The sequence below is a fragment of the Coccidioides posadasii genome, chromosome 2 (genome assembly GCF_018416015.2).
Source record: "Coccidioides posadasii str. Silveira chromosome 2, complete sequence".
Lineage (NCBI taxonomy): Eukaryota > Fungi > Ascomycota > Eurotiomycetes > Onygenales > Onygenaceae > Coccidioides > Coccidioides posadasii.
In genome coordinates, this window is record NC_089408.1 from 2,247,885 (window position 1) to 2,260,295 (window position 12,411).

Consider the following 12,411-nt stretch of genomic DNA (forward strand, 5'->3'; position numbering starts at 1 on the left):
AATATGTCCAATTGTGCATACTTTGCGCCCATGCTGAGACTAGAGAAGCAATCACTAGCTCGCTGAGCCCGTAAATAAAAAAGGAGCTGATAAAGGGGGGCCAAGATATTCTGTGTGGATAACCAAATCAGTATTACTCCGTATGGAGGAGTTATGTATTTCCCTCCCTCCCTGCAACCCCACGCGTCGAGGTGAAATCTTAACTCGTAACTCCTTTCCGGCCCGATCTGCTTCGGCGGCCGATCACCTAACTCACCAAATCACAACACCCCGGGATGTCCTTTATAGTTGCTGTTCGAGCTGTTTCATCGTGTTCTTCACATTGACAGGCTCCAAAAACCTTACCCAAGGGGATTCGATTTGCTAACAGTTTCATCGCTCACCTTTAAGAGAAATACCTTGTTCAACACATACCGAAGAGTCCACCCTCGGATTGTTCGAATTTGCAAAACATCTCGACTGATTTGTTAGAACCGGAGCATTATGGCCAAGTCTGCAGCGTCTGCTTTGTTACATGCTTCCAGAGATTGCCCGCCCGAGGGTTTGTGGTCGTGGCTTCATAAATTTGCGAAGGCAAAACCTGGGAGCCGTCTGTTTCGCCGTCCTGTTTTGGAATGATCGGTGCAATCGTCCCCCTGCACAATTTAAATTCTGAAATGCGCTTCCTTGCTGCGCGGCGTGGTCACTTGCCTGCTGACTTTGAGTGTGACCCTTTACGTGTCTGCGCGGATCTTTCACAATCGAAGTTGTTCGATCAATCTGACCTCTCAGTTTCTATATCAGATAAGACAGACAGACCATTTCGTGCATGTATGATCCACTTTGTCGAGGCGATTTACCTTCCTGGAGACCTGGGGTTTGCAGCGGAACACGGGGTTCCTCGTAATCCTGGCTGCCCGTCTAACTTTTCTAGGTATGTAAACAGACAGGCATCAGCATGCGAGATGAGGCGATTCGGTTTGAAATAAAAATTAGGTAACGTCACCCCACGCGATCGCTAGCGATCTCTCGAAAATTTTCGAGTGAGCATCGCCCAGGCTTCAGGGGACGGCCGGCTCTCAGGCACGACTGCCATTACCAAATCTCGATGGATGGGTTGTGCACGGGTGCCCAGCTTCCGCGCTGCAGATACAACATGGGCAGCCTGTGAACAGGGGACGCCGTTAGCTCCACACGCATACTCGGGCAGATGTGCCCCTGGATTGCCTCCCTGCAGTTGTTTCTTACATTTCGCAAGGAATAGAACGGCGTCGTGGTCGTTGTCGTCGCCTGCTGTGAGACGACAGAGTTTAATATGCAGAAGGGTCAGAAAACTACCTCTATCTTCATCTATTCTTTGATCATTTCGAAGTCAGAGAACGTGTGGTTTTTCTATATCTTGTGCAGAGCACAGGCACGGTGTGCGCATCGTGATTTGCTGTCTTTATCAACCTCGACGGCTTTTGTTTTACATTTTCGTACACTCTTGCTCCAGATACGATTACCACTGCGCCAAAGGCGCAAGACTAGGCCTTCATTTTCGTTTGCTTTTCCTCTCACCGCTGGATTTACTCATCTAAGCACGGATTCCTTGCTTTGCCTACTACACACGTCTTTGTTCCCGCTCCGGATATAAGCCATGTGCAGTGGCTTCCCGAAGGGTTTTCTTTACTCTTACTCTTCACAAAGCCGAGAATCCTTGCATTTTGGCATCTAATACATACGACGCTTTTTCGAAAAGTCCAATTAGAAGCCTGACCTCATTGTCGTGACATACGACAACTGCTAGTTCACCTCTGTGGGACGATACGATCCCATCTTCGGTTTCAGCACTATCTTTTGTATAGTTGCCGAATCGACTCCATTCCAAACTCCCAGAACTAGCCGGTGACTTTGCTCTTTTGTGCGTTGGGTTCCACGCAGTCACCTCTGGTGCCGGCGAGGGAGTCTCAATGACATCGACAGCATTGTCTGCTATATTTCAGTGCTCCATCCTAGTACCCACATTGTCCTGATTCCTTCTATCTTTAAGTGGGAGTATATGAATCTCGATACCCGATGTTGTGAACCCATTTTGAGTGATATTCCTAGTCATGTTCAGTTCCCTGCACATATTTGAAAGTTCCCCGTTCCCCTTTAAATTCCTGTCTTTCTGAGCCTGTGGCTGGTCTATGAAACTCCACGAGGCTGGTCAGCGCCTTTTTTGCAAATTGCTATATAGAGACTTGGTGTTTAGTTAATTCTTTCATGCTTCCCTTTGTGTGGATTTGAGTGTTATCATTGTCATCGTGATGTTTATACAACTTCTGTTGCTCCTTCCTTCCACCATTGTTGGTGCAAACCAACATCATAACCCTTCTTTCAGCAACTATGAGAGTGTCTTGTCCTTAAGGGGTACGAGTGGCGGTCGAGGTCACACAGACACAACAAATATCAGCATCGTCAGTAATGAGTTTGGGAGATCAATGCTATACGCTGGATTGGGTCTCCTACTCTTTTTCCTAACATGGACGGTCGGCCTTCGCATTTCTGCGCACGTTAGACATCTTGCGAATTTGAACAATGGTACACAGAACCACTTCGTTCCTTCGGGCATGTATTGGGCGTGGTTGAAACGTCATGTTATATACGCTCCCATGTTCCGCGTTCGTCATAATCGCGAGATTCGATTGTCATCTGCGATAAATTTTGGAACTCTCCCGACTCGTTTTCAGGCAGCCCTGCTGATGGGGATTTTTGCAATGAATATAACGTTATGCTGCGTTGCTGTCCCATATGGATCGACAGAAGAAGATCTTTTAACCACTATCCAGATTCGATCCGGGATACTGGCAGTGGTCAACTTGCCGCCTCTCGTGTTCATGGCTGCTAGAAACAACGCATTGATTAAATTGCTGGGAGTCTCTTTCGACACGTGGAACCTTCTTCACCGCTGGCTTGGTCGAATCGTGGCTTTCGAGTCCTTCATTCACGTCATTGCATATATGGTTAAGAAAGTCCATACCTGTGAGTCGTCCAATACAAAGAAATATGACTTCTCTCTCTCCAAATGTTAACTCGAGTGTCTCCTAGCGGGCTGGAATGCGCTCATGGTGACAATCACACAGAGCAAACTTATCAAGACTGGATTAATTGTAAGGGACACGACCCTTAAGATTCAAGAACTATCAGCTGATTAATACTGAGGCCGTCTCCATCCTGGCTATGATATTAATCCATTCTCCGTCACCAATACGACACGCATTTTATGAGACCTTTTTACATTTTCACATTGTCTTTGTCGCCGCTTTCTTGGGATTTTTGTGGATCCACCTGGAAAACCAACCTCAACAACCGTATGTACCCAGTGTAGTCGGTATATGGGCCATTGAGGTAATCCACAGTTCATTAGGAAGTTGATGAATCCTGGCTAACTCAGAATCAGCGAGCGGTCCGGTGGATACGTGCAGCCTATCTCAGTCTGGGCAAAGGAGGGACAACTGCAACCGTCGAGGTTTTGCCGGGTGATGCCATGCGCATTACATTGCGAATTGTGCGACCATGGGTATTCAAGCCGGGCCAACATCTATATCTTTACCTGCCAGCAGTCGGATTGTGGATGTCCCATCCGTTCACTGCAGCTTGGAGTGACACCGAGGAGGTCCCCTTGGATAATGGGGTTCTTGTCAGGACTAAACAGGATGTTCTCAAACTGCAGAGGGCTAACATTTCCCTGGTAGTTCGACGGAGGACGGGTCTAACCAACAGATTGTATAACCGCACTTGCCGAGCTACTGACGGCCGGCTTACCTTTCGAGCCATGGTTGAAGGACCCTACGGCACAGAACATTCCCTCGATTCATACGGGACAGTCATACTTATCGCCGGTGGCGTCGGCATCACGCACCTGATTTCCTATGTGCGACACCTCGTTGCAGGTTTCTCCAAAGGTACGGTCGCCGCACGACGAGTGACGTTGGTCTGGATTATTCAATCTCCAGACCATCTTGAGTGGGTAAAGCCGTGGATGACGAGCATCTTGAGCATGGAACGCCGTCGTGAAGTGCTACGGGTGATGTTGTTCATCACGAGGCCGCGCAATATGAAAGAAATCCAGAGCCCCAGCACCAAAGTGCAGATGTTCCCCGGAAAACCTGACATTGAGAGGTTACTCGATGGTGAGGTGGAAAACCAAGTCGGCGCAATGGGAGTCCTTGTCTGCGGTACGGGAAGTTTGAGTGACGATGTCCGGAAAGCATGCCGAGAGAGGCAATCCCCAACGCATATCGACTTTATCGAAGAGTGCTTCACCTGGTAAATTTATTTTGTTTTCTTTCCCATTTCTTGATATGAACCTTTGATGTCAATGCCTGCGTGGGGATTTTCAGCATCTATACACCCTATGTATCTATGTGTGTATATTTGGGAGCAAATGTTGAAGGGATCTTCTACTTGTATATAGGATAAGGAGTTTGTGAAGGTGTGAGATGATTTATCATGAGCTTGCATTTGTGTAGGAGTTGGAGATTATCTAGGAGGAAGATGGTTGTCCTGTTGGTTTTGTTTGTAAACAGCGTTGGAAATCGTCTTGGATTGCATCATCTGTTTTGATGGGGTAAGCAGAATGCGACTCAGCATGAAGCCGATGGCTCGCTTGAGTCTGAGCTGCTGTCGCCTAAATCATTTTGGCTGCCAACGGACGTATGATTTGGATTTCTCATCAAGAGCGTTAGAAAGTTGACTGTTGGCCGGGTTGATTTCGCAGCAAGAATCGCCAATATCCGGGTTGGATGGCGCAAAGTATCCCGGGTTTGGATTAGAAATACGGAGTGTGGAGGACCCGAACCACATAAAAGTAATGCCGATTCGGCCCCGCTCTTGATGGATGACGGAACGGTAGGCATGAAGTAAAAGAGATAGCTGTCCTCAATTATATTTATTTCTTTTGCTCATCCTGCTATTGCCCTATAACTGGTAAATGTTTCATCGTCTTTCACAGCATCTAAGGCACATACAAGCCCGAGAAACATCAACCATGGCAGACAGACAACCGAACATCACTCTCTACACTACCGGAACGCCCAACGGCATTAAGGTCTCTATTGCCTTGGAAGAATTGGGGTGCGTTTTCTTCCTTTCTAAGATTCTGGCAGGCCAATTGGGTGTGTCGGTGGGCTGATACCAACTTCTCTTCGCTAGAATCCCATACAAAGTCCATGCGATCGATCTCCGGCAAAATACCCAAAAAGAGCCGTGGTTCCTCGAGATCAACCCGAACGGGCGCATCCCTGCGATCACTGATACCTTTTCCGATGGCAAGCAGATTAATATCTGGGAGTCCGGGAGCATCTTACAGTACCTAGCCGAGCAATATGATAAGGACTATAAGATCTCGTACCCCAAGGGAAGCAGAGAGTCATACGAGGTGAACAACTGGCTACACTTTCAGATGGGTGGAGTTGGGCCTATGCAAGGTTAGTTGTCCCTCCATCTTTGGTGCGGCGTGCAAAAAGAATCCATCTCTTCCTGCATGCCGCCGAAAATGGGAATATGGGCTGATGATGCCATCCAGGCCAGGCAAATCACTTCCTTCGCTATGCTCCGGAACGAATTGAATACGGTGTCAACCGCTACGTCAATGAAACCCGTCGCCTGTATGGCGTGCTTGACCGGCATCTCGCCAAGTCCAAGTCCGGATACCTCGTCGGTGACCACATCTCCATAGCCGATATCGCTCATTGGGGATGGATTGCCAGCGCTGGATGGTCTGGCGTAGACATCGATGAATTCCCGCACCTCAAGACCTGGGAGGAGAGAATGTTGCAGCGTGAGGGCGTCGAGAAGGGAAGACACGTTCCCACTAGGCATACGGTTAAGGAGCTGTTGAAGGATAAAGAGCGGATGGAGAAGGCCGCTGCTGAGAGTCGAGCGTGGGTGCAGGCCGGGATGAAGGAAGATGCCCAAAAATGAGCTGCTATGATGTGATTCGTTATGGGTACTCCGTAACCATACATATGTACTCCGTTTATCCTGAAGAGTTGGCCAGTAATAGGTATGATAATGCCGACTACAGCTACTCCGTACTCTTTGATGATTTGCCAAAAAGCCAATCTGCAGTTCGTCACGACGCCTCGCCGGCTGTGGCGCTTCTGGCAGCGACGGCCCCGCCAGCATAGAATCACGTGAAATTACTCAGCACTCTTCCCCAAACGGGAATGGCGTACTCCTGATTAGGTAGATAGGGTTTGCGGCTCCGGAATATCAGCTACTCCGCACTTCGTACGCCGTCCATAATATCTTTCGGGCTTGCCACTTCGCACTCTCCTTGCGCAACCTCATTTTCAACTTTTCTGCACAGCTTTATCCCGGTTGCTCAATCTTTAGCAGCTGACAGCCATGGCCTGGCGAAACCAGGGAATCACTGGATCCAACAACGTCCCTTTGGGACGTCGCCGGTTTGGAGGTGATGAAGCCGACAGGAGTGATACCACAACACCGGCATCCGCAGTCGCGGATGCTGGGATGAAGCGTGGGAGAAGTCCTGTTCGAGGTGAGTATTGCGGTTATCGTTTGCCACCTTATATGAACAATGCTAATAAAACTGTTTTCATAGCTGATCCTCCTTCCGATGGAATCAAGAAGCGAAAGAAACGAAATCGATGGGGAGATGCCCAAGAAAATAAGGCGGCGGGCCTCATGGGACTTCCAACACTGATCATGGCAAATATGACCAATGAACAGCTAGAGGCTTATACTCTGCATCTTCGCATCGAAGAAATTAGCCAAAAGCTTCGCATCAACGATGTTGTGCCTGCGGACGGTGATAGGTGTGTGATTCTCCACGAGTGAACCGTGAATCTCCGATGGATCATAGCTAAACTTGGTCTTCATAGGTCTCCTTCGCCGGCCCCGCAGTACGATAACTTTGGCAGACGTGTCAATACTAGGGAAAACCGCTATCGGAAACGTTTGGAAGACGAACGACATAAGCTGATTGAAAAGGCTATGAAAGTTATTCCTAACTATCATCCGCCTTCTGACTATAGGCGTCCGACTAAGACCCAGGAGAAGGTCTATGTCCCAGTGAACGACTATCCTGAGATTAACTTCAGTATGATTACTAACCCTCTAACTCCTAACCGTTTTTTTGCATTCATTTCGTCTTTGTCTACCTTTCAGTGCTCGAGTATTCTCTCGAGCTATTTCACTTGCCGTTCTTATTTTCCCTCCTGCTCTCAGCTATTTCAGTTTTCTACTAACCCTGCATGATGATATTGATGATTCTGAATACTAACACTGAGCTTCCCCTCGCTTTAAAGTTGGCTTACTTATCGGACCCCGAGGCAATACCTTGAAGAAAATGGAGGCAGAGTCGGGAGCTAAAATTGCCATTCGCGGAAAAGGATCCGTGAAGGAAGGCAAAGGGCGTTCTGACGCGGCTCACACTAGCAACCAGGAAGAAGATCTCCACTGTCTAATCATGGCAGATACCGAAGAGAAAGTGAACAAGGCGAAAAAGCTGATCCATAATGTTATTGAAACGGTATTTGTTCCTTGATTTCCCCGGTGTACTTAAGGATATTTGTCCTAACCAAAAGAAATCCCAGGCCGCATCCATTCCGGAGGGTCAGAACGAGCTTAAGAGGAACCAGCTTCGTGAACTCGCTGCCCTTAACGGCACGTTGCGCGACGATGAAAATCAAGCATGCCAGAACTGTAAGTTCCTCCCGGTTCGGTCGAAATCATCATATTTTAACCTTTATATAGGTGGTCAAATCGGCCATCGCAAATACGATTGTCCTGAGCAACGCAACTTTACTGCGAATATTATTTGTCGTGTTTGTGGAAATGCCGGCCACATGGCAAAGGATTGTCCTGATCGCCAACGAGGCACGGATTGGCGCAACCATGGTCCTAGCATGCGCAAAGGAGTCGGAGATGCTGTTGATCGTGAAATGGAGGTAAGTTCAGGTCTTTTGTGTGTGATACGGATCAAAACTAACTACGGAACCTAGCAACTTATGCAAGAACTTTCGGGCGGTGCTCCTTCTGGTAGTGGCGAGGTACCTCGACGTATCGAAGCCGGACCCGGAGGATATGACCAGGGTAATAAGTACGGCGAGCAACGCGATTTGAAACCATGGCAACGTGGCCCGACTGGCGGTCCTGCTCCTTGGCAACGACGCGACGACCGCCGAGATGACCAGGGACATCGTGACCACGGCGCTGCACCACCTTGGGCAGCTGGCGGTGGCCACGGTGATCGTGGGGATCAGGTGGAACGAGGCGACTCTTACGGCTACGGATCGCATAGCGCTGGATACGGTGCCGCACCCGGGGCTGCTGCTCCATGGCAACAACAGGCGCCCCCCCCTCCACCCGGTGGACAAGCAGCATATGGATATGGATATCCTGGATTCTCCGGTGCTCAAACTATGGGTGCTCCCCCAGGGCTCAGTGGTGTCCCTCCGCCTCCTCCAGGTATGGGATCTATGTACTCTGGATATCCAGGAGCCAATCCGCCGCCTCCACCTCCCCCGGCTGATGGGCCACCACCACCGGTGAGTTCTTTCACCCCCAAAATCTATTTTCTTTTCTTTTCGTTGTTTATCAAGCAGCAGTATAACTAATGGTTTGAATTTAGCCTCCGAGCGAACAGCCACCTCCACCTCCACCTCCGGCGTGATCAGGCGGCAGTCTGAATCTTTCGGGCCCAGCCGGTTAAATTTGCGATGTCGATCCACGGGAACAGGATTAATGTTTGCGGGGATACCAACCAGCGCAAAGGAAGGAAAACAAAAATCTAAAATTGCGGATACAGATTTACGTGTGTTGAAGAGACTGACTGCTTTAGGGTCACCACCAAAGTGTACTAATGTTCTTGCTCTTCTAGGTCAGCAGTGTTCTGGTGTCATATACTCAAAATTGTTGATTAGAGATTTTCGAACCTGTATTAACTTGATTAGTTGAAATGAAGTAAGGTTATCGAAACGGCTTTATGGTTCTTCTTTCACCTTTCTTTCATTTTTTGTGTGACCGTGTGCTGCCCATCCATATACTTATGTACTTCGTACGGCCTGTGGGGATTATATATGTGCCTTTGAATCCATTCAATCCCGGCCAGAGTCTCGAGGCTTTTGTTCCGGACTCGCGATACTCAGCTGAAGCACGGACTACTTCCCATTTGTTTGATTCCTTGGCGAGGATTCTGCAAATGGATCAAAGCCGTCAGAGCCCCCGCATCGGCACCTACATTGGAGCTCGTTGGCCACGTGCTGGCGCATCTGGTCCTTGTGTCACTCTGTGCCGCTCTGTGCCGCCATCGACCCATGTAACCTTCGGGCAGTATGCTTTGGAAGTCATGCTGGTATGTGTGTGTGTATATGTGAAGCAGTGACCAGCGCAAATTTCCGTCTTGCTTGAGTGGCTTGCGGCAAGTCTCTTGTGGCTCGAGAATCAGCGGAGCCCCCAAGCCACTTGGAAGCTTGTTACTCAGCATTAAAGACGTGACATCATTGGCTGCCCCGCCGGCCAATGGCGCCGCCGTACTGGAGAAGGCGCAAAAATTGACATTTTCGTGGAGAAAACGAGGTACGAGCGAAAAGAGAAAGAGAGTCTCCTCCTCTCCTCCCCTTTGTCTTCATCTCCAATACGAGGGAGCGCACCCTGCTATTGAACTGCCAGTGGTCAATTCGCCCGGTTTGTCGCTCTCCGCTCCTCTGAGTAGAACGGCTTGTTCTACGGAGTACTTCTTTATAAAAGGCTATGGCCGACAACGGACAGACCGCCTCTCACGGGGGTTTCTCCCTCCCGAAAGGCCCTAATTTTCACTCTGCAAACTCCCCCGTTGCCTCTCACCGGATGCCGTGGCAGTCATCTAGCAAAACCTCCCTTCGATCACTGCGATCGCACCCGCGCGTGTACTCCGCTGAGATGCAGCGCCAGTCCCAGGAATCTGGCGGACTCGGCTCTCGACAGTCAGGCATGCCTCCGCCAGCGACTGACGATGACGGGGATAAATGGTGGAAGATCCATTTCTTTCAGGGAATGAAGAATGACATCAGGAGGCGGGCCCCTTACTACTGGAGCGACTGGAAGGATGCGTGGGATTATCGAGTGATACCGGCGACAATTTACATGTATTTTGCAAAGTATGACCCAGATAATGCACGATTTTCTTTCTTTTCTCTTCTTCTTCTTCTTCTTTTCTTGTCACCTTTTCTGGGTTCTTGTTGACCTCCTTCGAGTTTTTTTTCTTCGTGCCTCCTCTGTTTCCCCCTTTAGCCCCTCTTGTGTTCCTTGAAACTACAGAGCTTTCCAGGGTGGAAGCTCCAGCTTTATTCGGCTTCCCAGATGCTGTCATACTGCACTTCCTCCGGAAAAAGCACACCAAGCGCGCCATGATGGTACTACTTCCAACTTCACTGAGATCATGGACCCGTCATACACACCTGTCAGTTGACGTGATGGAGAACTTACCAAGGACGACAGTATCTTGCCCGCTCTTGCATTCTCACTAGACATGTTTGAGAAAACACATATGAGCTTCGGTGTGAACGAGGTGCTTCTTGCCTCGGTTTTGGGTGCTGTTGTCTTTTCTCTCTTTGCTGCGCAGCCGCTCGTCATTGTCGGAGTTACGGGTAAGACTCAAAGTGGAATTTCGCCTAAACGGCGAAAAGCCGATCACAAAAGGGGGTGCGAAGCTGATTCGTTCCAGGCCCAATCACGGTCTTCAATTACACCGTGTATGATATCATGACACCGAGAGGCACAAACTATCTCGCCTTCATGGCTTGGATCGGACTGTATGTTTGCCCGGTGGATGGGGGGCCAGATTCTTTCTTTCGAGTCGTCTGACGGTTCTGTAGCTGGTCTTTGATTATGCACTGGGTCCTTGCTGTCACAAATTCCTGCAACGGTTTGACTTATGTCACCCGATTCTCCTGTGATATTTTTGGATTTTACGTCGCTTTTATATACATTCAGAAGGGAATCCAGGTTTTGACTAGACAGTGGGGGATGGCTGGCGAGGCTTCAGCGTATCTCTCCATCATGGTCGCTTTGCTTGTTCTGATGAGCGGTTTCATCTGCGGATGGATCGGCGACAGCAATCTATTCAAGCGACCGGTTCGAAAATTTATCGAAGACTACGGCACTCCTCTCACTATTATCTTCTTCACAGGATTCGTTCATATCGGTCATATGAAGAACGTTAAAGTGGAAACGTTGCCTACGACGAAGGCATTCTTTCCCACACTGGACCGTGGCTGGCTGGTCCATTTTTGGGATATTGATGTTAGCGACATCTTTCTTGCTGTCCCATTCGCCATGCTGTTAACGATCCTGTTTTGGTTTGACCACAATGGTGCGTTAGCCCTTATCTGACACTTTTATGGATATGGCAACTTACTTCTATTTTAGTATCTTCCCTGATCGCTCAAGGTACCGAGTTTCCACTTCGTAAGCCGGCCGGATTCCACTGGGACATTTTCCTCCTCGGTTTGACTACGGGTATCGGCGGAATCATGGGGATTCCCTTTCCCAATGGGCTCATCCCACAAGCACCTTTCCACACCGCTGCACTCTGTGTAACTCGTCAGGTTGCAGATGACGATGAGATCAACAAGGGAAAATCAGTCCGGATCAATGATCATGTTGTTGAGCAGCGAGTTAGCAACCTCGCGCAGGGTCTCTTAACCGTCGGAACGATGACCGGGCCGCTCTTGGTGGTCTTGAACCTCATCCCCCAGGCAGTCATGGCGGGCCTCTTCTTCATCATGGGAGTCCAGGCCCTGCTTTCCAACGGCATGACGCAGAAACTCTTGTTCTTAGCTCAAGACAAGAAACTAACCCCATCGTCCGAACCACTTAAGAGGATCGAGCGCAGACTCGCCATCTGGGTATTCGTGGCGATCGAGCTGGTGGGTTTCGGTGCGACGTTCGCCATCACTCAAACCATCGCCGCTATCGGCTTCCCGGTCTTCATTCTTCTGCTCATTCCCGTACGGACATTTTTGCTTCCGCGGTGGTTCACCCCACTGGAGCTATCGATTCTCGATGCACCCACCGCGAGTCCGTTTACAATGGAGAGCGTTGGCGGTGCATACGGGCATTCTCCTGAAGACCATTCCAACAATGATTCAGGCGTATTAGAACGGGGGCGGGGTCTGAGGACTCCACCGGATTCGCGCGTCGAGGAGTGCGCTGTCGAGGATGGGCTGGAGAGAGGCGAAGCGCTTGAGCTTGGAACAATGAGGAAAACCATGAGAAGACGTAGTCGAAATGATGGGTGATTCCTGGGCGACTTCGATCATTTTCAGAGGACAAATGACCTCTTCCCGGAGGATATATATATATATATATAAAACGGTAACGCGAGTAATGAAGGTTAAAAAAAAAAAAAAAAAAAAAAAAAAAAAAGAAAGGGGAAGAAGAAAAGGGATAAGTTTTGGT

At 49.2% G+C, this 12,411-nt stretch overlaps 5 protein-coding genes across 5 annotated transcripts; all 5 read left to right on the top strand.

The window, feature by feature from the left end:
• Positions 1-2,270: 2,270 nt before the first annotated feature.
• On the top strand, positions 2,271-3,158 carry D8B26_003262 (uncharacterized protein; the record flags this gene model as incomplete). The annotated part of the gene is made up of 2 exons (XM_066124088.1): positions 2,271-2,985; positions 3,052-3,158. The coding sequence occupies 2 exons, from the start codon at positions 2,271-2,273 to the stop codon at positions 3,156-3,158; spliced, it is 822 nt and encodes a 273-aa protein (XP_065980164.1).
• A 332-nt stretch (positions 3,159-3,490) lies between these two features.
• Positions 3,491-4,500, top strand: D8B26_003263 (uncharacterized protein; the record flags this gene model as incomplete). Its single annotated transcript, XM_066124089.1, has 1 exon — positions 3,491-4,500. One exon carries the CDS (start codon positions 3,491-3,493, stop codon positions 4,274-4,276), a length of 786 nt encoding a protein of 261 aa, XP_065980165.1. The 3' UTR covers positions 4,277-4,500.
• Positions 4,501-4,825: 325 nt separating this feature from the next.
• On the top strand, positions 4,826-6,041 carry D8B26_003264 (uncharacterized protein). The gene is made up of 3 exons (XM_003068469.2): positions 4,826-5,079; positions 5,158-5,432; positions 5,531-6,041. The coding sequence occupies exons 1-3, from the start codon at positions 4,937-4,939 to the stop codon at positions 5,926-5,928; spliced, it is 816 nt and encodes a 271-aa protein (XP_003068515.1). The 5' UTR covers positions 4,826-4,936; the 3' UTR covers positions 5,929-6,041.
• A 235-nt stretch (positions 6,042-6,276) lies between these two features.
• D8B26_003265 (uncharacterized protein) lies at positions 6,277-8,953 on the top strand. Its single transcript, XM_003068468.2, has 8 exons — positions 6,277-6,508; positions 6,572-6,785; positions 6,852-7,069; positions 7,278-7,501; positions 7,566-7,674; positions 7,726-7,919; positions 7,974-8,519; positions 8,603-8,953. The coding sequence occupies exons 1-8, from the start codon at positions 6,355-6,357 to the stop codon at positions 8,642-8,644; spliced, it is 1,701 nt and encodes a 566-aa protein (XP_003068514.2). The 5' UTR covers positions 6,277-6,354; the 3' UTR covers positions 8,645-8,953.
• Positions 8,954-9,723: 770 nt separating this feature from the next.
• Positions 9,724-12,314, top strand: D8B26_003266 (uncharacterized protein; the record flags this gene model as incomplete). Its single annotated transcript, XM_003068467.2, has 5 exons — positions 9,724-10,109; positions 10,450-10,598; positions 10,676-10,763; positions 10,827-11,323; positions 11,380-12,314. 5 exons carry the CDS (start codon positions 9,724-9,726, stop codon positions 12,249-12,251), a joined length of 1,992 nt encoding a protein of 663 aa, XP_003068513.2. The 3' UTR covers positions 12,252-12,314.
• Between the last annotated feature and the right edge of the window lie 97 nt (positions 12,315-12,411).

Coding starts and splice junctions, on each gene's coding strand:
- D8B26_003265 (XM_003068468.2), top strand. CDS start 6,355: ATGGCCTGGCGAAACCAGGGAATCACTGGATCCAACAACGTCCCTTTG. Junction 6,509..6,571: donor TGGGAGAAGTCCTGTTCGAG/GTGAGTATTGCG, acceptor CTGTTTTCATAG/CTGATCCTCCTTCCGATGGA. Junction 7,920..7,973: donor CTGTTGATCGTGAAATGGAG/GTAAGTTCAGGT, acceptor TACGGAACCTAG/CAACTTATGCAAGAACTTTC.
- D8B26_003264 (XM_003068469.2), top strand. CDS start 4,937: ATGTTTCATCGTCTTTCACAGCATCTAAGGCACATACAAGCCCGAGAA. Junction 5,080..5,157: donor ATTGCCTTGGAAGAATTGGG/GTGCGTTTTCTT, acceptor TCTCTTCGCTAG/AATCCCATACAAAGTCCATG. Junction 5,433..5,530: donor TGGAGTTGGGCCTATGCAAG/GTTAGTTGTCCC, acceptor GATGCCATCCAG/GCCAGGCAAATCACTTCCTT.